This window comes from Marmota monax, unplaced genomic scaffold (assembly GCF_021218885.2).
Source record: "Marmota monax isolate L192 unplaced genomic scaffold, Marmota_monax_Labrador192_F-V1.1 WCK01_AAM20220418_F8-fsc00151, whole genome shotgun sequence".
Classification (NCBI taxonomy): domain Eukaryota; kingdom Metazoa; phylum Chordata; class Mammalia; order Rodentia; family Sciuridae; genus Marmota; species Marmota monax.
Window position 1 is genome coordinate 3,406,229 of NW_026694226.1, and position 21,545 is coordinate 3,427,773.

Here is a 21,545-nt window from a genome sequence, read left to right on the forward strand (position 1 = left end):
TAAATCCCATCCCACTCCAATATTCAGGGCTCATTAAATACTTAAAATAACGACTTTTTATAAAGCAGACATACATGGGTTCAAGAGCGATTACATTCCCAACTTGTTCTTGGGTACAAAGAAACTGAGACTTCAACCTTGATTCCTTCACCTGAAACCCAAACTATCTCAGTTGTTCCCTACCTTTTTGTTTCTGTTTATTTATTTTTCTTATCCAAAAGCTGGAAGACCTACTGGGAGTGACAGTGCACGCTTGTAATCGCAGCGGCTAAGGAGGCAGAGGCTAAGGAGGCAGAGGCAGGTGGATCACAAGTTCAAAACCAGTCTCAGCAAAAAGCAAGGTGCTAAGCAACTCAGTGAGACCCTGTCTTGAAATAAAATACAAAATAGGGCTGGGGATGTGGCTCAGAGGTCCAGTGCCCCCTAAGTTCAACCCCCTCCTTCCCCCAAAAAAGAGCTGGAAGACTGAAAGGTTGAAGCCAAGGGATTGCTGACCCAGGGTCCCTGGAGCACAGGAATGTCTCACTTGAGGTGACAGCCTGATTTTATTCCTAGTCTCTCCTGAAATTTTGCTTCTCACCCTGCCAGGAGGCCCTCCCCAGGGCAGTATGAAAAGTCTCCAAGAGGAAGGGGGTGTTAGGGGCTGTTTTGGGCTTCTGCTTTCTGGAAGGGCAGGGGTTAATGGTGAATTGCAACATATCTCTGGGCTGAGTCACCTCCCACTGCCATCCCCCATTCCCCTCAGTTGAAGTTTTATAAAGAGGACCAAGGGCTGGCAAGTGAAAAGAACTGAAGGTAAGAACCCCTTGTTTAGCCCTGCTCTTCCAGGCTTCTAGAAATCTCAGGTCAGAGGGCACCGACAGCCTCTGGAGCTCTTGTCTGGTGGCACCATGAACTGGCAGCAGCTGTGGCTGGGCTTCCTATTCCCCATGACAGTCTCAGGGCGGGCCCTGGGACCTACAGAGGAGGAGGCAGCTATGGTGAGTCCCTTGGGAAAGAGGGACACAGGCCAGTGGTTACCACTCCATAGTCCCATCCAAGCCTCCTTCCGCCCTTCAGCCTGTCTGCCTTTTCCTTCCTTCCTCTGTTCCATGATCTACCCTGCCTATCACTCGCTGTTCCTTTTTCTCATCCTTCTGAACCCCTTTTCTAGGGCACCTTTCCTTTAGGCCTTCTGTATATTTCTCCCCTTGTCCTAATGGGCCCGTTAGGTCACTTGGAAGATTTACCCTGAGTCTAACCTTCTTTTTACCCTGCTTTCCTCCACCCCACCATAGGATTACCTGTTACAGTATGGGTACTTACAGAAGCCTCTAGAAGGACTTCATCACTTCAGGCCAGAAGATATAACCGAGGCCCTGAGGTGAGAGTTCAAGGCACATGATTTCTAAGTTGAGATTGCAAGTTCTTCTTCCTCTTCTCATTCTTTCCCTCTTTCCAGGCCCACCTCTGCCTGATACAAATCCATGATAAGGATCTATCAGATGGGTGCTAGCATTGATAGCCCAGTAGAGCATGGGATGAGGTGTGAATTCAAGATGAGTACACTTATTGGATCTTCCTAGGCCCAGAGTGCTCCTTTGGAAACTTCACCCCAACATCACATTCAAAATACTAATATTTTACCTGTAAAACTATGAATTGAGTTGTTGATATGACTGCCCTTGAGGACTTTTAATTCAGCATTTATTTCTATTTTGTTATTTTCTTTTATATTTTGCTAATGAATTGTTTTTCTTTGTGTTTAGGTCCCTTGAAAAGCCTGTAGATCCTATGATAGTTCATAGGTAGATGAAATTGTCCCAAAGCAGGATGGGCTGGGCGGCAGGTCCAGCAAGGCTGAAAAGGACCGGACCTGGTGCAGAATCTGGAGAGCAGGGGTAGAAAATTTTCTAAAGCAGTGGGGCTGGTCACTTCCCTACAGCAGGAGAAGGTTAGAAAAGTACAGGAGTGGGGGAGGGAAGAATAGAAGTTCATTGGATTAAATAGATGAATGAAGGAAAGGGAGGAGAATGGGAATAGGAAAGACAGAAGAGTGAATCAAACATAACTTTCCTATGTTCATATATGAATACACGACCAGTGTAACTCCACATCATGTACAACCACAAGAATGGAAGTTATACTCCATGTATGTATAATACGTCAAAATATACTCTACTGACATGTATATTTAAAAAGAACAAATAAAAATAATTCAAGAAAAAAAGAAATTACAGGAGAAAGGAAGGCTATCTTTCTAAAAAAATATATTAAAAATGGACATATGAAATTACAGGGTTGTAATTTTACAGAAGAGAAAGTCCCAGTTATGAGAATTGGAAGCTAGAGCGACCCAGTCTGCTTTGGAGATTCTGTGCCACTCTTGGTCACCACATTGGGCATTCCTAGTCATTCCAGATTCACCTGCCTTGGGGAACCATTTCTCTCCCTCTTTCTAGAGCTTTTCAGGAAGCAACTGAGCTGCCAATTTCAGGTCAGCTGGATGATGCCACAAGGGCTCGAATGAGGCAGCCTCGTTGTGGTCTGGAAGACCCCTTCAACCAGAAGACCCTAAAATACCTGCTGCTGGGTGAGGGATGAACCTGGGAAAGGGAGGGAGAGGAGAAAATGGTGTAGCTCTGGTACGTGGATGGCATTGGGTCAGCCTGAATCAGCTCAATGTTGAATGGATTATCACCTGGTAATTACCTTGCTATTGTATGCTAGAGGGATTGTGAGTGTCCATTACACAGGGGTGCTCCCTGAACTTGGCAGAAGGATCTGTGTTTCTAATTTAGTGAAAGATCTGCGTTTCCAATCTGTTTTCTGGTCTCTTAAACAGGCCGCTGGAGAAAGAAGCACCTGACCTTCCGCATCTTGAACCTGCCCTCCACCCTCCCACCCCATACAGCCCGGGCATCTTTGCTTCAAGCCTTCAAGTATTGGAGCAATGTGGTCCCCCTGACCTTCCGGGAGGTGCAGGCTGGCTGGGCTGATATCCGCCTCTCCTTCCATGGCCGCCAGAGCACTTACTGCTCCAATACCTTTGATGGGCCTGGTAGGCACCAGTTCTCAGCTCTCATCTCACAGAACTCTGAGATTACCTGTGTCTCCTTGAGCCAGTGCCTCTAGAACCTTAATGTTCAGGATGCCCCTTATGCCTGCCTGTACCTTATGTTCTCTGATCCCCTTCCAACATTCCCCAGGGTACAATTGGTCACCTACCTGGGATCTTACCAAGGCTTTTCTTTGAAGGTTATACCTCCTTCCCTGGCTTAATTTCCCTTATCAAGGCACACCTGAGAGAGAAATGGGTCAGAGAGAGAGAGAGTGGCTGGAGAGGAAAAGGGACTGTGATGGACATCTCTGAGAAGATTTGGATAATGACAGGAATCTGAAAGAAGTGTTCAAGAGATAGTGACTAAAACTGGAGGAATTTTAAGGGAATGGAGTGATTAGAATTTATGCAGGCAGGGATGCTGCTGTGTTCTGGGCTCTGACTTCCTTCCTGTCCTCCTTTGCCTTTATCCAGGAAAGGTCCTGGCCCATGCTGATATTCCAGAGCTCGGCAGTGTACACTTTGATGAAGATGAACTCTGGAGTGAGGGGACCTACCGGGGTGTGAACCTGCGTATCATTGCAGCCCATGAACTGGGCCATGCCCTGGGACTTGGGCATTCCCGATACACCCAAGCACTCATGGCCCCTGTCTATGCTGGCTACCGGCCCTACTTCAAGCTGCATCCTGATGATGTGGCAGGGATCCAGGCTCTCTATGGTCAGTCTCTCTCCCTAGTGAGTATGAGGGTCAGTTGGATTAGCATCTCTCTAGATTTGAAGAGACAGGTCTGGCTTCTATGGAGGGAAATGGCTTGATTTCTTTCTCTTCCTACAGCCCAGTTTTTCAGACTTCTTCATTTTCAGGAATAGTTTCTCTCTGACTCTTGCTTGTCTAACCCAGGTCTCTCTCCTCTCACACCTGTTCTTAGAGACAGAGAATACATATTCTAGTAAATGTCCATCACCATTTCTGGTGCCTCTCAAAACTAAAATGTCTCTTGCAAGGATATTGCACATCACCAAGGAAAAGTCCCTAGTATTCTTTTTCCCCCTCTCTGTGGGGCCACTGAGCAGAACTTACAATGGACAGGTGGAGAGGTCAGGTGCTGTATGTCTCTCCCAAGCAAATATTATTTTACTTTGTAGGTAAGAAGAGGCCAAGAGATGAGGAAGAAGATATGGAGGTGCCCACTGTACCCCCAGTGCCCACGGAACCTGGTCCCATGCCAAACCCCTGCAGTGGTGAACTGGATGCCATGATGATGGGTGAGACCCTTCCCCTCAAGGATGTAGGCAGACAATGGAGGCAGCTCACTGATCTTGAGGCCTAGATAGATGGTAATGACATGAGACTACAGCATGAGCAATGGAGGTTAGACCCCAGGCAGGTATTGGTGACCAAGGAAGAAGATATGTATATAAAAAGGGAGGGTTCAGAGCCAAGTTAAAAGGGGACCAAGCAGGTATTTATTGAGGTTGCCATACTCTAAGGGCCATTAGAACACTTCTGGAAATGCAGCAAGATAGAATTAACTAGAGGGTCTATTAAAGAGGGCTTTATACCTGGTTGAAGACAATTAGGAGCCCACTTTGGGGTAGGGCATGAGACTCCCAAGGAAGAATGGCTATCTGCAGAGCTTTTGTTTTTGTTGATTGGACCAGAGATAAAATACTCTAAACAATAAAGGAGAGGCTGAGCACTGGGTCCTCTTTCTCTGTCTTTAATTTTTTTACTTGAATTAAAGTTGAATGGATTTTTGAAGAATTTGCCTGTGAGCAGGAGGGCAGATTAGCAGTCTACCTGAGACACCTACAAGTCTTTGTCTTTTTTTTTTAATCTTTATTTTATTTTATTTTTGTATGTGTTGCTGAGGATCGAACCCAGGGCCTCACATATGCTAGGCGAGGACTCTACCACTGAGCCACAACCCCAGTCCAAGTCTTTGTCTTTTTGACGGTGTCTTTTGCCTTGCTGATGACACTTTTGTTCTCAGGGCCCCGTGGGAAGACTTATGCATTCAAGGGGAACTATGTGTGGACTGTGACAGATTCAGGACTGGGGCCCATGTTCCTAGTGTCTGCTCTTTGGGAGGGACTCCCAGGGAACCTGGATGCTGCTGTCTACTCTCCTCGAACACAATGGATTCACTTCTTTAAGGGTAAGGGGGCTAGTTGCAGTGTCTTACTTAATGACTAATTATAAAGAAGCCATAAAGGGAGGGGGAGTTGAGAATTTCTGAAAGGGTGGAATAGAGGGACCAAAAGCTATCACCTGACGACAGAAGTAACTTGTTCTTTCCTTATATACTCTCAGGAGACAAGGTGTGGCGCTACATTAATTTCAAGATGTCTCCTGGCTTCCCCAAGAAACTGAATAGAGTAGAACCTAACCTGGATGCAGCTTTCTATTGGCCTTTCAACCAAAAGATTTTCCTCTTTAAGGTATAAAGTTTGAAGCAAGAGCAATCCTTTCTTAGCAGGGGTGGGCTTATACTTAAAAGTAAAGACTTGCTCTTAAGGGAGACCTACTGCTGTTGTGGTGGGCGGAGGATAAACCTCTGGTGCTCTCTCCTCATCCTTCTCTTCTCCCTGTCTACTTGACACCCAGGGCTCCGGGTACTGGCAGTGGGACGAGCTGGCTCGAATTGACTTCAGCCGCTACCCCAAACCAATCAAGGAATTGTTTTCTGGAGTGCCAGACCAGCCCTCAGCAGCTATGAGTTGGCGCGATGGTCAAGTCTATTTCTTCAAGGGGAAAAAATACTGGCGTCTCAACCAGCAGCTTCTGGTAGAGAAAGGCTATCCCAGAAATACTGCCCACAACTGGATGCATTGTCATCCCCAGACTCTAGGCACTACCCGCTCAACTGGGGACAACACTTCTTCAGCCACAGGCATAACCTTGAATACCACTTCCTCCACCATGGAGACCACCTTGAATCTTGACCACTCACCCACAGACACAATCTTGGATATTACGACCTCAGCTATAAACTCCACCACCCTTTCACTTCCTGCTAATGTCCCCTTCCAGAGGCCTAAGACCTAATCAAATGTCTGCTCACTGGAACTACACAGGTGCTGGGGTCCTGCCTCAGAGGGGTCCAGGGGGTCCTGAAGGATGAGTGGCGTTGGTGCAAGGGATGGAGTCCTTTCTTAGACACAATCTCCAGAGAGACAACTGTCAGCTGCTTTCTCTCTGTCTCCTTTTATTTTATTTTTTCTCATCATTTTGGATACAGAATCATTAATAAAATGCGTCATCAATTTACAATCTCCAGATTTGACATTCTCTTATTTAACAGATACCAAACTATGTAACCAGACTCTATGTCTCCTAACCTGTCATTAACCTTCAAGTTTAAAGCACACCTGTACTTAAGATCCCATCTAAAAGTCCCCTTAATAACAATCTTATATTCTAAAAGCATCTAAAAATGCCTACATTTGTTCTCATAAAACTGGTTGAGCTGCTTTCTCAGAGAGTTTCCTTTTTCCTTAGTCAAAGTACACCAGTTCTTTACTAATCTTTAACTAAAGGACAGGCTCTGCATGTCAATCCCCCTGCTGCTAACATTAACTATGCTTATCTTAAATCCGTATGTAAAGTAAAGGAGGGTCTATTAGAAAGAAGATATATATTTTACTAACCTTTTCTCCCCTGGATGAATACCATATCCTATCATTAATTAAATAGGCTATATATGGTGGGCTTTGTGCAATAGGCATGATAACTATCTACTTAGGCTTGAGAGACTGAAAATATGAACTTGGATTCTTGGTTGATATAATCAATCATGGTGCCTAGAGTTCCTATAACATTTCCCAGAATGACTGTTGATATTTTTCTGTTTTGTTCTCAATGTCCTGAGAGATAGTAAAACAGCCTTTAAGTCATGAACCACCTGTTATATTCTTGGCCATCTAGAATTTAAAGTATACTCATGCCTTCTGTAAGGCTGAGTATAAAATAAAAAGTCCCAATTACATAAAAAAGGGTTTGGTTTCCCACAAGTGCAGCCTTGCCAAATACTTGCCCTCCTCACTTTGACCTTGTCAAGACAGTGGGAGGTGGAACACCTTCACCATACAGATACTACAGAAGGATCATGAATCATGGACCTCAGTTCCCTAAAAGTTTCATCTGCTTCTTTGCTCTTTCTTCTCTGCTCTCCTGGGAACTTCCCGTTAACTCTGATTCAGCCCCAGCTCCATCCATTTTATCTTTCTCTTAGATAGCAGTTCCAGCTGTGTTATGTGGAAGACAATGGTGGAGGGAGGCCTCAGTCAGGTCTTTTCCTGACAGGTGGCAACAGCTGGGGAAGCTGGATACCTGGGTCCTATTCGCCTTAGATAAAGTACAAGAAAACAGCATAGTCAGTAAAATGAACAAGGGCTTTGGAATTATTGAGAATCACATTAATTTGTTTGTGACTTTGGGCAAGCTAATTAGCCTCATTGAATCTTAGATTCCCAATCCTGTAGGGTTGTTGTGTTAAATGACAATATTCCATATGGAGTGCTTGGCACCAGTGTCTTGCACATTTCTGTTTAATAAAGGCTAACTCTACTGGGTGTAGTGACACATGCCTGTAATCCTAGCTACTTGGAAGGCTGAGGCAGGAGGATCAGGATGGGTAGTTCTTCCTCTAGCTATCTGGGTGTGTAGCACCTACAGTGGTCTATCCACCAAGGGTACCCCTGGTCAGATATTTAGGGAACAGAAAAAATTTAAATATGGCTATCTCTTTATTTTGGGGTAACAGAGTAAGAAAAGAGCAGCAACAGTAGAGGCCAGTTATCATAGGTTCAGTTTTCAATGCCATTTTATTCACATGTTCCCATGTTCTTCCTCCCTCCCATCATAGCCTTGCTGCCTAGGGGAGGGCTGTGTCTTCATGCTATCTAGGAAAACAGGGATTTGAGAGACTGAAAACATGAACATGAACTTGGGCAGGAGAGTGAGAGTAGGGAGAGTTAGAAAGGGTTAGTGGCTGGTACAAAATTCTGGTTACAGAGAAAATGAGTATCATCCACAGTGAGAGGCGGGGAAGGCACTTGTCTCCCATGTAGCCCTGAAGACCAGGCTCTTTTGGGCAAAAGGGCAGGACTCTCGTATGAGGACAATGCTCTCTTCTTGGAGCAAGAAGCCTGCTTTTAAAGAGTCTGGTGCTGAGGCAGGTGCTGTGATCTTCCCAGGTTGAGAAAAGGGGGATGGTGCTCCCCACTGAGGTAGGAGAAGGGGGCTCAATCTATGGGAGCCAGGGGGCAAACCCTTCTAGAAACCTAACTACCCCTTAAGGAGGAGCTCTTTTGTGTCATGCTTTCCATTAAAAAGCTATCACATGCCTTAGGAGGCTCCCTGATTTTCTACAGGTCCTACAAAAACAAAGCCCCTTATTTTAACATTTGTTATTTAACAAATAACCTTTTAAATACTGAAACAGTATTTAAAAGGTTATTTGGGTGATGGCTCTCCTTAGTTTGGAGGGAATTGGGGAGTCAGTATCTCTAGGGACCAAAGTACCTGTATTATTGGTCAGAGGTTGTTGGGGACCGCAAATCAAGATGGCACCTGGCAGTTTGCTAAGAGGAGTGGTTTGTGAGGCAACGCCACCGAGCCATTAAGATGATGGGGATTCCTTATTGGCTGACTGCTGTATCTAGATGATGCTAATGGAGTCAAGCTGTGTGTAATCAGTTAGGTATATATACCTCTGCTGTTTTGCAATAAAGCGGCTCCGCTACCTTGGGTGCCCACTACCTTGAGTTCCCGCTCAGTTCCCGCTGAGTTTCCCCACAATAAAGCAGTTCCCGCTTCAACCTTCAAGTTGCTTGTCACCTCCCGGTTATTTGGCCCAGCCGGACTGTGGCAAGAGGTAGGTACTCTACTTCCATTCGTCTCCCCTCCCCATGAGATTCCTCTGTGTCTGTCCCTGAAATACATCCCTACAAGTCTGGTCTGGAGCACAAATCCCATCCCAAGTCCAAGAGGTGGGGAAGTTTGTGTGTAGGTTCTGTGGGCCCATACTAGGGGCAGGAACATCAGCAGAGGGTTAGGTTTGAATGGGAGCAGAGGGTGTGGTGAGGGGTAGAGTGGAACCACAGTCAGAATCCAGGTTCAGGATGGTATAGGGGGCTGACACCTGGATGCTTGGTCCCAGTTGGCGCTCTTGAAGACTCTGGAGATAACTCTGAAGGGGTAGAGGGCAGAGAGGGCAAGAGGAGGAACCTGGATCAGAACACTACTCCCACCCTGACCACCTCCATATGCCCTCTGCCACAGTGGCCCCCCAGGCTGTCCCATTCTTCCCACTCACTGGAGCCAGACTGTCAGCAGGGCTCCGGGTATTGGCAGGCAGCTGGCGCCGATAGCTGCCCTCACATGGTCCCACCCCAGATGGAGTTCGGTGCCACTTGGCCTCTTGCTGATGATGGATCTGAAGAAGTTGGAGACGCCTTCGCTGGTGGCTCAAGACCACTGCTTGGGAGGGAGTAATAAGGACTCTAATCGTTTTTAGGCCCTGAATCCCACCCCCAAATATAGTCACTCTACAGAAGCCCATTTAACCTTCTTCTTAGGGTTCTCTCAAGGCTCAGCTTCCCTTCAGTTGTTGGAATTCTCCTATTTTTCCCTCCTGGACTTCCCTGGGATCCTCTCCTTTCCTCTCATACCTGTCCCAAATAAGTCTTTGTTGCATCCCCTGCCGATTTTGCTTCTGATTTTTACCCTGAGCTTCTTTGGCTACTTGTACCCTAACTTTCCTTCATGCTCTGCCCCATTTACTTTGGATATCCTCCCCGATCCTTGTCCCTCAAGTGTTTTTCTCCCCTTCCCCCTCTCAAGTCTGAGAACTGGGGACATGAGTAAGCACAGGCTGGCTGTTTCTATACCGCAATAGTAACTCACCGTTGGCGTGGCCTCCATGTTCCTCAGCCATGAGCTTCCACTGGGCCAGGGCCCCAAGAGCCCCCAAGGCTGGCCAGGTCCCCAGTAAGACCCAGCTATACCAGCAGAGAGGAGACAAGGCTGGAAGTGCTTGCAGGCGTTGGCCCAACCGACTGCCCAGTGACAGCCCCTCCAGGAAGTAGTCAGCACAGGCCACGAGCACTGCAGCACCCAGCAAGGCTGTGCCCAGAACTGTGAATGGACGTGGCCACCGAAGCGTGAGCAGGGCTCCCAGTAATGCCAGCCCCACCAGCCCCCCGGCTGGCACCCAGGCTGATGGGGGCTGGTAGATGGGCTCAGTGCTCAGCAGAGCCCCAGCACCCAGGGTCAGACCTAATAGGAGACCAGTCAGGAAGAGCCCAACACTGCGAACTAGCATGGTGACCAGGCCGCAGAGGAGTCCGATGCCCAGTGCGATGCCTGCGCTCACCTCCAGGCTTAGCTGTGTCTCCAGCACCTGTTCCTTGTGGCACAGCAGGAAGATGACCAGAGCTCCAGACAGCAGGCCCGAGAGAAACATCACTGCCTTAAAACAGCGGTAGCCTGGGAATGGAGGCAGGAAGTACTGAGAAGCAGAAAGGAGGTTCTACAGGGATGCCTGTGGTGAATTGTAAGAGGAATGATTAACCAGAGGAGGAAGACAGGAGCACCAAGGGGACCTCAAAGAAAGGGGGGGAAGGAATAAATTTGGGGAGGAGAAGCATTCAGGAACTGTGAGGAGATGGGGGTGGAGGTGGGGATGTGGGTGGGGAGTGGGGGTGGGGGGAGAATCAGGAGATACAATAGATGTGTTGAGGAAAGAATAGGAAGGTCTAGTCTTTCCAGGGATGGCATATAAGAAGAAATTGCCCACAGGCTGGTTCAGGTTTCTGGTAAAGTCTGAAGCATGGAAGATAATTTGGGAATGGACTTTTGAGGTAGGAAGCAAGAGGAGAGAAAATGATAGACACCAGAGATCAGAGCTGGATGACATGGGCAAGGGGGAAGGATAACAAGCTGGCAAGGGCAGCATGAGCCTCTCTGAAGGTAGGTGTTCCTTGATAGAGGAGGTGAGGAGGCCCAGAAGCAAAGAATAAAATTTGCATCATCCTTGAGGGTAATAGTCTTGGGCAGCTGCCCCCCACCGACCTTGGCCCTGCCCTCACCGAAGCAGCAGTAGATGATTCCAAAGCAGCAGCAAAGGGCACACACCAGGGCAGGTGCTAGTTCAGGATTGTCCTGGGGTTTCAAGACACATCTTGGGTCTGGAGGCTCTGGGAGTTGTTGATTAAAGGGCCTGGGGTCAGATGTCACAGTTAAGGGCAGCAAGGCTTTCTCCATGATTGAAGAGAACGTGGTCATAGAATGGAAGGTTGGTGTTGGCTCCTCTCATCTATCCATGCATGTCTTAAAGGGTTGGGAAACCTACAAGGGGACAGGGGTAGGAACTCAGGCACCCATGGATCTTGAGGACTCTGTACCTCTTTTTTTCTGTTGAAAAATGGCCAATCAGAAGAAAGAATGGCCTTGTCGGGGTAACTAAAGAAATCTACAGGACTGTGTTGAGGGGAGCAGGATGTTTCTTTCCTACCCTCTGGAAAAAGGACACTAAATAAAACTTAAATGAAAATTTTATAATGAGCTTTTGCCCTGCCCCACACTCCCTGCCCAGTTTTTCAGGGTCAGTGTAGGAGAATTGGGAAGCCCTGAGTCTTTGGAAAGCCCTAATGGGACTGGGGGCTAAAGCAGCCTGTTTCGGCTAAAAAGAAAACTTGCCTCTGCAGCTGGGACTCAATACTACCACACTGGATTGGGAAGGGTGGGGTTAACAGGGGAAAGGGTGGAGGAAGAGGAGAGAATGAGTCATGGTGGGGTATCTGGACAGCTGCTCCAATCCTAGGGAGCAGGGAAAGAGGGAAAAAATAATCTCCCCAAAAGATACCAAAAGAGTTTGGGACAAGGAATTAAGCAGAGACAGTCACCCTCAGTTTGTCAGGGTTTTAAAGCCTTGGCTTCATGCTGAGGTGGAGTTGTTGGGGGGAAGGATGTGCAGCCACAGTTAAAATCCCATGGCCCTATATAGAATAAGCAGGCACTTTGCCCACAGACATCTCACATCCTGGTAGCCCCTTGCTCCTCCCTAAGAACACTGAAGACATTTTTCACACCCTTCCCTTCCCCCAGGGATATCAGGGCTGCCAATGGCATTTCAATACAGATCCTGAAGGGAGATCACCAAGGAGGAGTTGTCATTTGGGGTATTGTGGGATGGCATGGATGCAGGCACTTTCCTTCAGCTGTCTTTTGGACATTAAGGTCCTAACAGGCTGAGAGTTGGCTTGGAAAATTCCTTTTCCTCAATCCGTTTATAAGTCTGGGACCCTAAACAAGGGGAGGTTGGGGAGGGAAGGTTAGCTACTCACCACCCTGCCAGGACTCAGGAAAGGAGCGGGGTGGAAATGCTTTCCTATACTCCCAGCAGCATCCTAGCCCAGAGGTTCAGACGTTGGGATGGGTGTCAGGCGTAGGCACCCCCAGGGCCACTGTTCTTTGCTTCCTAAACTCTTGCAAGTCGTAGCCCAAACCCTGTGAGCTAAATGCAACTAGCTGGGGGGGGGGGGGGGTGGAGGAAGGGGACAGGGTGTGTGTGTGAGGGGGGAGTGACATCACGTGGCGGGCCCCTCCAATCCTTTCCCCTGCGTGTGGGAAGATCGAGTTGCTAACTGTTCTAATCCAGGATCAGGACTCCCAAAGATAGCAGGAAAGGGTCTTGGAGATCATAGCAAGAAGTAGGGGCAAAGTATGAATACTTAGGAGAAGATTTCACAACTTGAAGCTCTCAAAGTCCCAAGTGGGCTCCCAGCACCCCCCCTAGCTCTAGCTTGGTTTCTTCCACTTCCCAGAGAATTGGAGTATTGTCTTTTTGGAGAACCGGGTAGTCTGGATCGGGGAACCGCGAAGGGGCTTTTACTGATCTGGGGGAGCTGGCGGGGACTTCTGGGGGGAAAAACTTGCTGAGCAAGACGGGGCACTAACAGAATTGTAAGGCTAGACATGTACGCTGAGGGGACTCTGCAGGGTCTGCGTGGGGACCGGGGCGAAGGTAGACATCTACCGAGAGGATCGGTATGCAAATGAGATGCAAAATAGCACGCAGATTAGTGCAGTTTTCTGCTGCACTTGGTTGTGATTCTGAGTCCTGCAGAGCTACGCTCGCAGTCCCCTGGCCTCGCTCTGTGACACGGTGTGGGAACCGCGTCCAGAGGGGGCGGGTCTGGGGCGTGGGAGCTATAGTTATTAGGGGCAGCTCTCCAGCTGGGTCAGGAGCGGAGGAGGCTGAGGGCTGCTGGAAAAGGAGGGGCAGCGCTTCAGAGCCAGGGCTGGGGCTGGCCGGGGCACCCACTCCTTCGCTCCATCTCTATAGGATACAAAGGGGCCTCTGTCTTGGCTACAGCCGTCAAGGAAGGTATCCAGACGGTGGCTTCTCATGGCTCCCCGTTTTGTCTGCAAAGGAAACAGACTATGCGTGGCCTGGTAGCTGTTTTTCATCTCCCAATCTGGGCAAAGCCCAGGAATACAGCCAGAGCAATTCTGAGAGTCTGTTCCCAGCCCGCAGGCATTGCTGCAGAACCGACTTGCTTCGCTCGCAGAGGCTCAACCTGCAGGGACAGCCATTGCAGCACGCGGAGGGCCCTTTAAGGGGTGGGGCCAGTGCTCCACCGGGCCGCCTCCAATTCGACTCGGCGCTAGCTAGACTGGCTCGCACCTCTGCCAACCGTTTTTTCTTTTTCTTCCCGTCTCTTCCCTAGTGACCCCGGAAGTGGAAGTAGGCTCAGGTCGGTGGCCGCGGCGGGGACGGAAGGCGGAAGCAGAGGGTGAACGGGAGGCGGAGCCGGGGGAGCTGCACTCGTAGCTCCCCCTGGCCCCAGGCCCAGCTGCTCAAGGGGGAGGAGTTACCGCGGCTCTTCGGTACGTTACTTTCACCTCTTCTATCTAGCGGGTCGGAGGGTTCCCTGGGGCAACCCTGAGCTCCGCCCCCAGCTTTTCCTTGAGGGCCGCACAGTCCCCACCCTTTTCTGACAGTCTGCGGCGCCCCCTTTCCGACCGTCTTTCTCTTTTTCTTAAGAGTGACCCTCGGACCACACCCTTTGCCGTCCTTCCCTCTCTTCCTGATTGAAGATTATAGCTTCCTGGGGAATGAAGAAAGACTACGGAGATCAGTGGTGTCTGTGTGTGTGTGTATGTGTGTGTGTGTGTGTGTGTGTATGTATGTCAAGCAAAGATGCAGTTAGTCTGGTTCTGGCTTATTGTTAGGGCTAATGAATGCCCTAGAAAAACTTGGGATAATGAGGGGAATGCCTACACTGAATATGTCCCCACTTTAAGATTGTTTAACTCTTCTCTTGGTTCCCACCTTGACCATCCCCATCTTGATACCTTTGTTCCAGGCATCTGAACTTATAATGATGGCTGTGACCTAAAACCCTCAGGAAGCCCTGGGGTCATGGCCCAGAAGCCCCCTGGAGAAAGAGGGTTGTGTGGAGCCCACCAAAGTGGTGGTGCCTCCCTCAGGACTTTAGGATCCTCTGCGGACCCTGAAATACTTTCATTCTCAGGACTCGGGGACTCAGCAGGGACTGCTCCTAATGGTACCCGCTGCCTCACAGAGCACTCTGGTCCTAAGTACACACGGCCCCCAAACCCATCCCACTGGTCGGATCCAAGCCATGGCCCCCCAAGGGGTCCAGGACCACCTAGGGAAGGAGAGGACCCTGATCAGAGTGGGGCATCTTCAGAAGAGTCAGGAGTGGACCAGGAACTCTCAAGAGAGAATGATGTCGGGTACCAAGAGGATGGGAACCCTTCTTTTCTTTCCATTCCATCTGCTTGTAACTGCCAGGGAACCCCTGGAGTCCCTGAAGGGCCATATTCTGAGGGAGGAGATGGCTCTTCTAGCAACTTTTGTCACCATTGTACCTCTCCAGCCTTGGGGGAAGATGAAGAGTTGGAAGAGGAATACGATGATGAGGAACCTCTTAAATTCCCCAGTGATTTTTCACGTGTGTCCAGCGGAAAGAAACCCCCATCTCGGAGACAGCGACATCGCTTTCCAACCAAGGAGGATACTCGGGAGGGTGGACGTAGAGATCCCAGGTCTCCTGGTCGACATCGGTTGGGCAGAAAACGAAGTCAGGCAGATAAGCGCAGAGGTCTGGGATTGTGGGGAGCAGAGGAACTATGTCAGCTTGGACAGGCAGGCTTTTGGTGGCTGATTGAACTGCTGGTATTGGTGGGAGAGTATGTGGAAACTTGTGGCCATCTCATCTATGCATGCAGGCAGCTAAAAGGCAGTGATCTGGACCTTTTTCGAGTTTGGGTGGGAATCTGGGCAGGGAGGGTGGGGGGCTGGGCCCAGATGATGTTCCAGTTTCTACGCCAAGGGTTTTACTATGGGGTAGGACTGTTCACCCGTTTTCTTAGGTTACTGGGTGCTTTGCTGCTCCTGGCACTGGCCCTCTTTTTGGGCTGTCTACAGTTGGGCTGGCGGTTTCTGGTGGGACTGGGTGACCGTTTAGGCTGGAGGGATAAGGCCACCTGGCTCTTCTCTTGGCTGGATTCTCCAGCCGTGCAGCATTGCTTGACTGTGCTGAGAGATAGCAGGCCATGGCAGCAGCTGGTAAGAATAGTACAGTGGGGTTGGCTGGAGTTGCCCTGGGTCAAGCAGAGGACTAATAGGCAGGGGAATACACCTATAGCTAGTGGACGCTACTGCCATCCTGAAGAGGAAGTGGCTCGACTCTTGAGCATGGTTGGGGTTCCTGAGGATGAGTTAAACCCTTTCCATGTGCTTGGGGTTGAAACCACAGCATCAGATATTGAACTGAAGAAGGCCTATAGGCAGCTGGCAGTGATGGTGAGTACTCTTCCCTGTATTTCCTATTCCTCTTTGTTTCCATATTTTATTTTCTGTTTCAGTTTTAGGGAGACAATAAAGGAAACTCAGAGAATCAATTGAAGCTGACGGATAAAATTCTTATGACATTTTTGGTACTGGGATTGAACCCAGGGGAGCTTTACTACTGAACTATAGCCCTAGCCCTTTGTGTCTTATATATTGAGACAGGGTCTCAATAAGTTGCCCAGGCTGACCTCAAACTTATGATCCTCTTGCCTAGTCTCCTGAGTAGCTGGGATTATAGGTGTGTGCCACGGTGGCTGGCTCATAAAGACTTATTCTCTGTACTATGGGATCTGACCTTCCTTCCATTTAAAGTATTTTTTTGTCATGATTTTTGCCCCTGTCCTCCTTTGGAACTTGTTATAGCAAGCATTGTTGAACTCACTCATCCTGGAATAGCTAGATGAAATCCCTTTAGGGTGGGGAAGAGCCTGCTAGTCACAGAGTACCTCAGATGCTCTCCCCTGAATAAAGGAGGATTTTTAAACATGGGGCAACCCTGCTGTCTCTCCTAGATAGGCAAGTGTGGATCTAGTCTGGGAAGATTCAGGGAGTGCACCTGAATGTTTACTCCAGGACCAGGTAGAAAAAACATAGTATTTCTAGATCAGCAACCCAGAATATGAAAGGGCAGGAAAATGGAACATAAATCACAAAGAAGTATATGCATATGTATTTGTACCTGAAAGTATGGTTGCTTTTAGTGATAAGGTTGTGTATAGGTAGGAGTTGTGATATTCCATATGCTTGAAGGAAATGGTTTAATGCTAGCATGCAGTCAAATTGCTATTAGAAGTAGGTATTAAGTTGCTATTTTTTAGATACATGATTGTTATTGATATTTTTTACAACTAAAACTGTTATGAATGTAAGTAAAGTGTGTAAATTGCAATGGAGACCTACTTCCATTGGTTATGGAGCTGGACTGGTTATACATCATAGTATGCAAATTACTTCAAAGACTACATGACACCAAAAAGGAATGGGCAACCAAAGTTTCCCTTAATGATTAATGGTACAATCAGGCCTGTAACTTACCAAAGAACTGGAAAATGCATACCCCTTAGTGGATAGCCTAAGATATTCTTAGTGTAGAAGCAACTGCTTACCCTCAGATTGTTACTACTAGTAGAGTTCTTTTTTTTTTTTTTAACCTTTGTGTGTTTTAGCAGTTATCTCCTGCAGGATATAATTCTTACAAAAATTCTCATTTTCAACTTACTTCTCTTGGAGTGAAAATAAGGTTAAGTTCCCTTTACACACCCAAAGTTCTTGTGTGTGGGCGTCCTACACTCTGAAGTTCTCTCTTGTTTTGGGCAAGAGTTTGTTAGCTTTTTTTATAGAGTTTCTCACTGACCTTACTAGGCCCTTGTGTGAACGTGTCTAAAAGGCTGTTATATTAGTTTGAGAATGTAGGAATTTAATAGCATTCTTTGTTGGGGGAGGGGTGGGCATCAGTGAGGAGACTCACTATATCTCTGTATTTTTGGGAACAGGGATAGTAACAATCAGGAAGCTGTAGAAAGAGAGGTTATTATTTGTCATGAAAGAAAGACTGAATTATTATAAGCCTATGACTTTTTTTTTTTTTTTTTTTTTTGGTACCAAGGATTGAACTCAGGGACACTCAACCACAGAGCCACATCACAATCCCTTTTTTGTATTTTATTTAGAGACAGGGTCTCACTGAGTTGCTTAGGGCCTTGCCAAATTTCTGAGGTTGGCTTTGAACTCGCTTTCCTCCTGCGTCAGCCTCCCTAGCTACTGGGATTATAGGCACACACTAGTTTCTGATATCTTCATATGCTATTTCATTTTGGAGACAAAAAAGCAGATTATAGTAGAAAGTTTTGGATATGAAAATGTTCTAGTTAGAGAAAGGACGAGTGTGAACATGTAACATCTTTGGGACTCTTTACCACTGAGCTACATGCCCAGCTATTCTGACTCTTAAAAATATTTTTTCAGCTGCTGAAAAAATATTTTTATTTTTTTAAAAATTTATTCATATGCAGTGCTGTGAATAAAACCCAGTGCCTCACACGTTATGCAAGTGCGCTACTACTGAGCCCCAGCCCTACCCCCCTATGTTTTTTAAGTATTTTATTTTTAGATGTAGTAGGGCACAATACCTTTATTTTATTTTTATGTGATGTTGAAGATCAAACCCAGTGTCTCACATGTGCTGGGCAAACGCTTTACCACTGAGCCACAACCCCATCCCCAGCCCTTTTTATTTTTTGAGGCAAAGTCTTGCTAAGTTGCTTAGGGCCTCATTAAATTGCTGAGGCTGGCCTTGAACTGCAATCCTCCTGTCTCAGCCTCCCAACTTGCTGGGATTACAGGCGTGTGCAACCATGCCCGGCATCTTTGGAACTCTTTATGGCTGATTATAAAACTGAAGTGCAAGGGCTTAGTATATGTGTGCCAGGTAAAGGGACCAACCATCCCTATTTGCCTATTTGAGGTTGTGGGGTTTCCTGACATGTGGAACTTTCAGTGCTAAATTGGGGTAGTCTCAGGCAAACTGGGATGGTGAGTCACCCTAGTGCCAGATTCAGTGCAATAACTCCCCCTACCACTAGCCCTAGACTTTTTTTTTTCTTGTACTGGGGATTGAACACAGGGGTGCTTTACTACAGAGATATATCCCCAGCCCTTTTTATTTTGAAAAAGGTTGTTGCTAGATTACCGAGGCTGGTCTCAAATTTGAGGCATCAGCCTCTTGAGTAGCTACAATTATAGGTATATGCCACTATGCCTGGCACATGTATTCTTATTTAATCCTCCTAAGAATTCATGATAGGGGCTGAGATTGTGGCTCAGCGGTAGAGTGCTCACCTTGCATGTGTGAGGCCCTGGGTTCGATCTTCAGCACCACATAAAAATAAGTAAATAAAATAAAGGTATTGTGTCCAACTACAACTAAAGAAAAATATTTAAAAAAATTCATGATAGATATATTCAAGGTCATAGAGCTCATAAATTACAGCTGGGATTTGAACCCAGATCCAGGGGCAAAGCCAGCATAATTAATCATATTGAAGGGTTGGGGTTGTAGCTCAGTGGTAGAATGCTTGCCTAGCATGTGTGAGGCACCGGGTTCTATCCTCAGTACTACATAAAATTAAATAAATAAAAGTACTATGTTCATCTACAACTTAAAAAAAGAAAAAAAAAAAAAAGGTATACTGAGTCTTCAAAAGGGTGATGAAAGAGAACTCTGTTATATGGGAATAGACCTAAGATGGGGAGAGGGTTGAAATGGATTTGTGATTAAATCTCTTTGTTCTGGTAGGTTCATCCAGATAAAAATCAACATCCCCGGGCTGAAGAGGCCTTCAAGGTTTTGCGGGCAGCTTGGGACATTGTCAGCAACCCTGAAAGGCGGAAGGAATATGAGATGTAAGTTAGAGATGGGAAATTGTTAGGTGAGATAAAATGAAAATTCCTCAATGGGAGAGGCCCCTGAACTTGTGGATGGAGGCTCTCAGGCAAAGAGAACTGCAGTTACTTTCTTCTGATGAGCCAGGTAGTTCAAGGGGTGAATAGATGCCCCTCTTGTTGTCCCTCCCTCAGTATTCTCTGACTTACAAAGGCTTTCTTTTAGGAAACGAATGGCAGAAAATGAGTTGAGCCGGTCTGTGAATGAGTTTCTGTCCAAGCTGCAAGATGACTTGAAGGAAGCAATGAATACCATGATGTGTAGCCGATGCCAAGGAAAGCATAGGTATGATATAGGACAGGGATGGGACAGCCACAGCTCAGGAACTGGGTAACAAAGACTTTCTTCTTGAGTATTTTTGGTAATTTTAGGATACAGATGGTGAGGTTTGTACCTTAGCCGTACTATCAAGAGGTTGATTCAGATTAGCAGTAAGACAGAAAAATTAGCTAAGATAGAAAATTGAGGGCATAGTGTAAACAGGCATATGTAACAACCTAGTGGAGATAATTTTAAATCTTTTAGCTATATTTGACAACAATGATGAGATTACTAGCATTGCTGTATGTAGGCTTGGTAACTATCAAGGAACTATCATTTTGTTTTGCATTTCAGGAGGTTTGAAATGGACCGGGAACCTAAAAGTGCCAGATACTGTGCTGAGTGTAATAGGCTGCACCCTGCTGAGGAAGGAGACTTTTGGGCAGAATCAAGCATGTTGGGCCTCAAAATTACCTACTTTGCACTGATGGATGGAAAGGTCTATGACATCACAGGTACACATCTATCCTCTAGAAATATGGGCTTGCTTCATCGCATATGGTCTAAACTATGATGTTTTGGCTAATTATTTCTCCTGTTTGCAGAGTGGGCTGGATGCCAGCGCGTTGGAATCTCCCCAGATACCCACAGAGTTCCCTATCACATCTCATTTGGTTCTCGGATCCCAGGTACCAGTGGTCGCCAGAGGTAGGTGGTATTCCTCAATTACCTATCCACCATTCTGGTTTTGAATGTGGTTTCAGATGATCTGCTGTTTAGAACACCTAGGTACCTCTCTAGGAAGTTTGGGAACTAACTCAATGTATCTGTACCTTAAGTAAGCATATGACTCTTAACATTTCTTGTCATATTGTTTTTTTTCCTCCTCAGAGCCACCCCAGATGCCCCTCCCGCTGACCTTCAGGATTTCTTGAGTCGGATCTTTCAAGTACCCCCAGGCCAGATGTCCAATGGGAACTTCTTTGCAGCTCCTCAGCCTGGCCCTGGGGCCACTGCAGCCTCCAAACCCAACAGCACAGTACCCAAGGGAGAAGCCAAACCGAAGCGGCGGAAGAAAGTGAGGAGGCCCTTCCAACGTTGATGCCCCTTCTCTTTTTTCCTCAAATCATTGTCAGGGAGTCAAAAGGGCTGTGTACAGCACAGGATGGAGTTTGATTTGATTATTTTTAAATATTTTAAAAAGGGAAAATGTTAAGCTTAAATTGTTCACTCAGTACTTGTAGGAAGCCCCTGAACCACTCGCCTTCCTCCCCCAGCACCCAGGAACTGAATCTTGTCTTCTGACAATACCAAAGAAACAGGGGGTGGCTAGAGCAAAGAACCTAAGGCCTGGACCTAGGCTGGACAATGTATCCCTTTGAGGTATGGGAATTGGGTATTTCCCTGGGGTCTGTATGCCTTTGTCTTGTCATTTGCTTTTATAGCAGATGATATTACCCTACCCCTGCTTTTTAAACTGAGTCTATCTTATTTCTTGACCCATTTCAGGGGGAAGCCCCCTCCTTTACTCTGATATACTAGTTAAAAGACAGAACAAGAAAGCATGTAGCCCTAATTTTGAAGATGCATAGAGTTCAAAGAGTGTAAACTGAACTTTTCCTCTGACTTTTACCTTGTGGGAAAATCATCCCACTTCAGGCTTATTGCTGCAAGGATGGCCAAAATTAATAATTTTTAAGAAGCAGACTCATGCCCTGTGCCCTTGGGTGAGGGGAAAGGATAAGGGGTTCCTAGAAGCCCTCTTGTGATCCAAGGGTTTGTATTTTTTTAAGTTTGTTCATATTTGTATGTACATATCTATTTAAAGCCAGGGGATTATCTTTCTATAAATATATAACTGGCAACCTGTATCTTCCCTTTCTTCTTTGCCTATATAGCTACAGCCCTTT

At 46.9% G+C, this 21,545-nt stretch overlaps 3 protein-coding genes across 10 annotated transcripts; 2 read left to right on the top strand and 1 right to left on the bottom strand.

The window, feature by feature from the left end:
- The first annotated feature begins 727 nt into the window (after positions 1–727).
- On the top strand, positions 728–6,316 carry Mmp19 (matrix metallopeptidase 19). 2 transcript variants are annotated; one of them, XM_046466681.2, is made up of 9 exons: positions 728–980; positions 1,278–1,363; positions 2,442–2,572; positions 2,825–3,040; positions 3,515–3,760; positions 4,189–4,308; positions 5,037–5,201; positions 5,357–5,484; positions 5,651–6,316. In XM_046466681.2, exons 1-9 carry the CDS (start codon positions 891–893, stop codon positions 6,089–6,091), a joined length of 1,623 nt encoding a protein of 540 aa, XP_046322637.1. In that variant the 5' UTR covers positions 728–890; the 3' UTR covers positions 6,092–6,316. The 2 variants fall into 2 exon arrangements, with proteins under 2 accessions (XP_046322637.1, XP_046322638.1); XM_046466682.2 differs by having other exon boundaries at positions 741–795.
- LOC124108259 (transmembrane protein 198) lies at positions 6,232–12,617 on the bottom strand. 7 transcript variants are annotated; one of them, XM_046466689.2, is made up of 6 exons: positions 12,394–12,613; positions 11,137–11,267; positions 9,953–10,534; positions 9,363–9,526; positions 9,189–9,236; positions 6,232–7,390 (listed from the first exon to the last, which is right to left on the bottom strand). In XM_046466689.2, the coding sequence occupies exons 3-6, from the start codon at positions 10,509–10,511 to the stop codon at positions 7,274–7,276; spliced, it is 888 nt and encodes a 295-aa protein (XP_046322645.1). In that variant the 5' UTR covers positions 10,512–10,534; positions 11,137–11,267; positions 12,394–12,613; the 3' UTR covers positions 6,232–7,273. The 7 variants fall into 7 exon arrangements, with proteins under 7 accessions (XP_046322645.1, XP_046322639.1, XP_046322640.1 ...); XM_046466683.2 differs by having other exon boundaries at positions 11,137–11,395; positions 12,394–12,607; XM_046466684.2 differs by having other exon boundaries at positions 9,363–9,523; positions 11,137–11,395; positions 12,394–12,606.
- Positions 12,618–12,974: 357 nt separating this feature from the next.
- Positions 12,975–21,506, top strand: Dnajc14 (DnaJ heat shock protein family (Hsp40) member C14). Its single transcript, XM_046466680.2, has 8 exons — positions 12,975–13,096; positions 13,780–13,939; positions 14,419–15,884; positions 19,228–19,334; positions 19,540–19,659; positions 19,990–20,150; positions 20,241–20,343; positions 20,527–21,506. Exons 3-8 carry the CDS (start codon positions 14,475–14,477, stop codon positions 20,735–20,737), a joined length of 2,112 nt encoding a protein of 703 aa, XP_046322636.1. The 5' UTR covers positions 12,975–13,096; positions 13,780–13,939; positions 14,419–14,474; the 3' UTR covers positions 20,738–21,506.
- Positions 21,507–21,545: the final 39 nt, after the last annotated feature.

Excerpts from the sequence above, each read along its gene's own strand:
- Dnajc14 (XM_046466680.2), top strand. The coding sequence starts at position 14,475 with ATGGCCCAGAAGCCCCCTGGAGAAAGAGGGTTGTGTGGAGCCCACCAA. Across the intron at positions 20,151-20,240 it reads AAAGGTCTATGACATCACAG|AGTGGGCTGGATGCCAGCGC; the intron begins GTACACATCTAT and ends TCCTGTTTGCAG. Across the intron at positions 20,344-20,526 it reads GGTACCAGTGGTCGCCAGAG|AGCCACCCCAGATGCCCCTC; the intron begins GTAGGTGGTATT and ends TTTCCTCCTCAG.
- Mmp19 (XM_046466681.2), top strand. The coding sequence starts at position 891 with ATGAACTGGCAGCAGCTGTGGCTGGGCTTCCTATTCCCCATGACAGTC. Across the intron at positions 3,041-3,514 it reads CAATACCTTTGATGGGCCTG|GAAAGGTCCTGGCCCATGCT; the intron begins GTAGGCACCAGT and ends GCCTTTATCCAG. Across the intron at positions 5,485-5,650 it reads AAAAGATTTTCCTCTTTAAG|GGCTCCGGGTACTGGCAGTG; the intron begins GTATAAAGTTTG and ends CTTGACACCCAG.
- LOC124108259 (XM_046466683.2), bottom strand. The coding sequence starts at position 11,332 with ATGACCACGTTCTCTTCAATCATGGAGAAAGCCTTGCTGCCCTTAACT. Across the intron at positions 10,535-11,136 it reads AATCATCTACTGCTGCTTCG|GCTACCGCTGTTTTAAGGCA; the intron begins GTGAGGGCAGGG and ends CTCCATTCCCAG. Across the intron at positions 9,527-9,952 it reads ACATGGAGGCCACGCCAACG|CAGTGGTCTTGAGCCACCAG; the intron begins GTGAGTTACTAT and ends CTCCCTCCCAAG.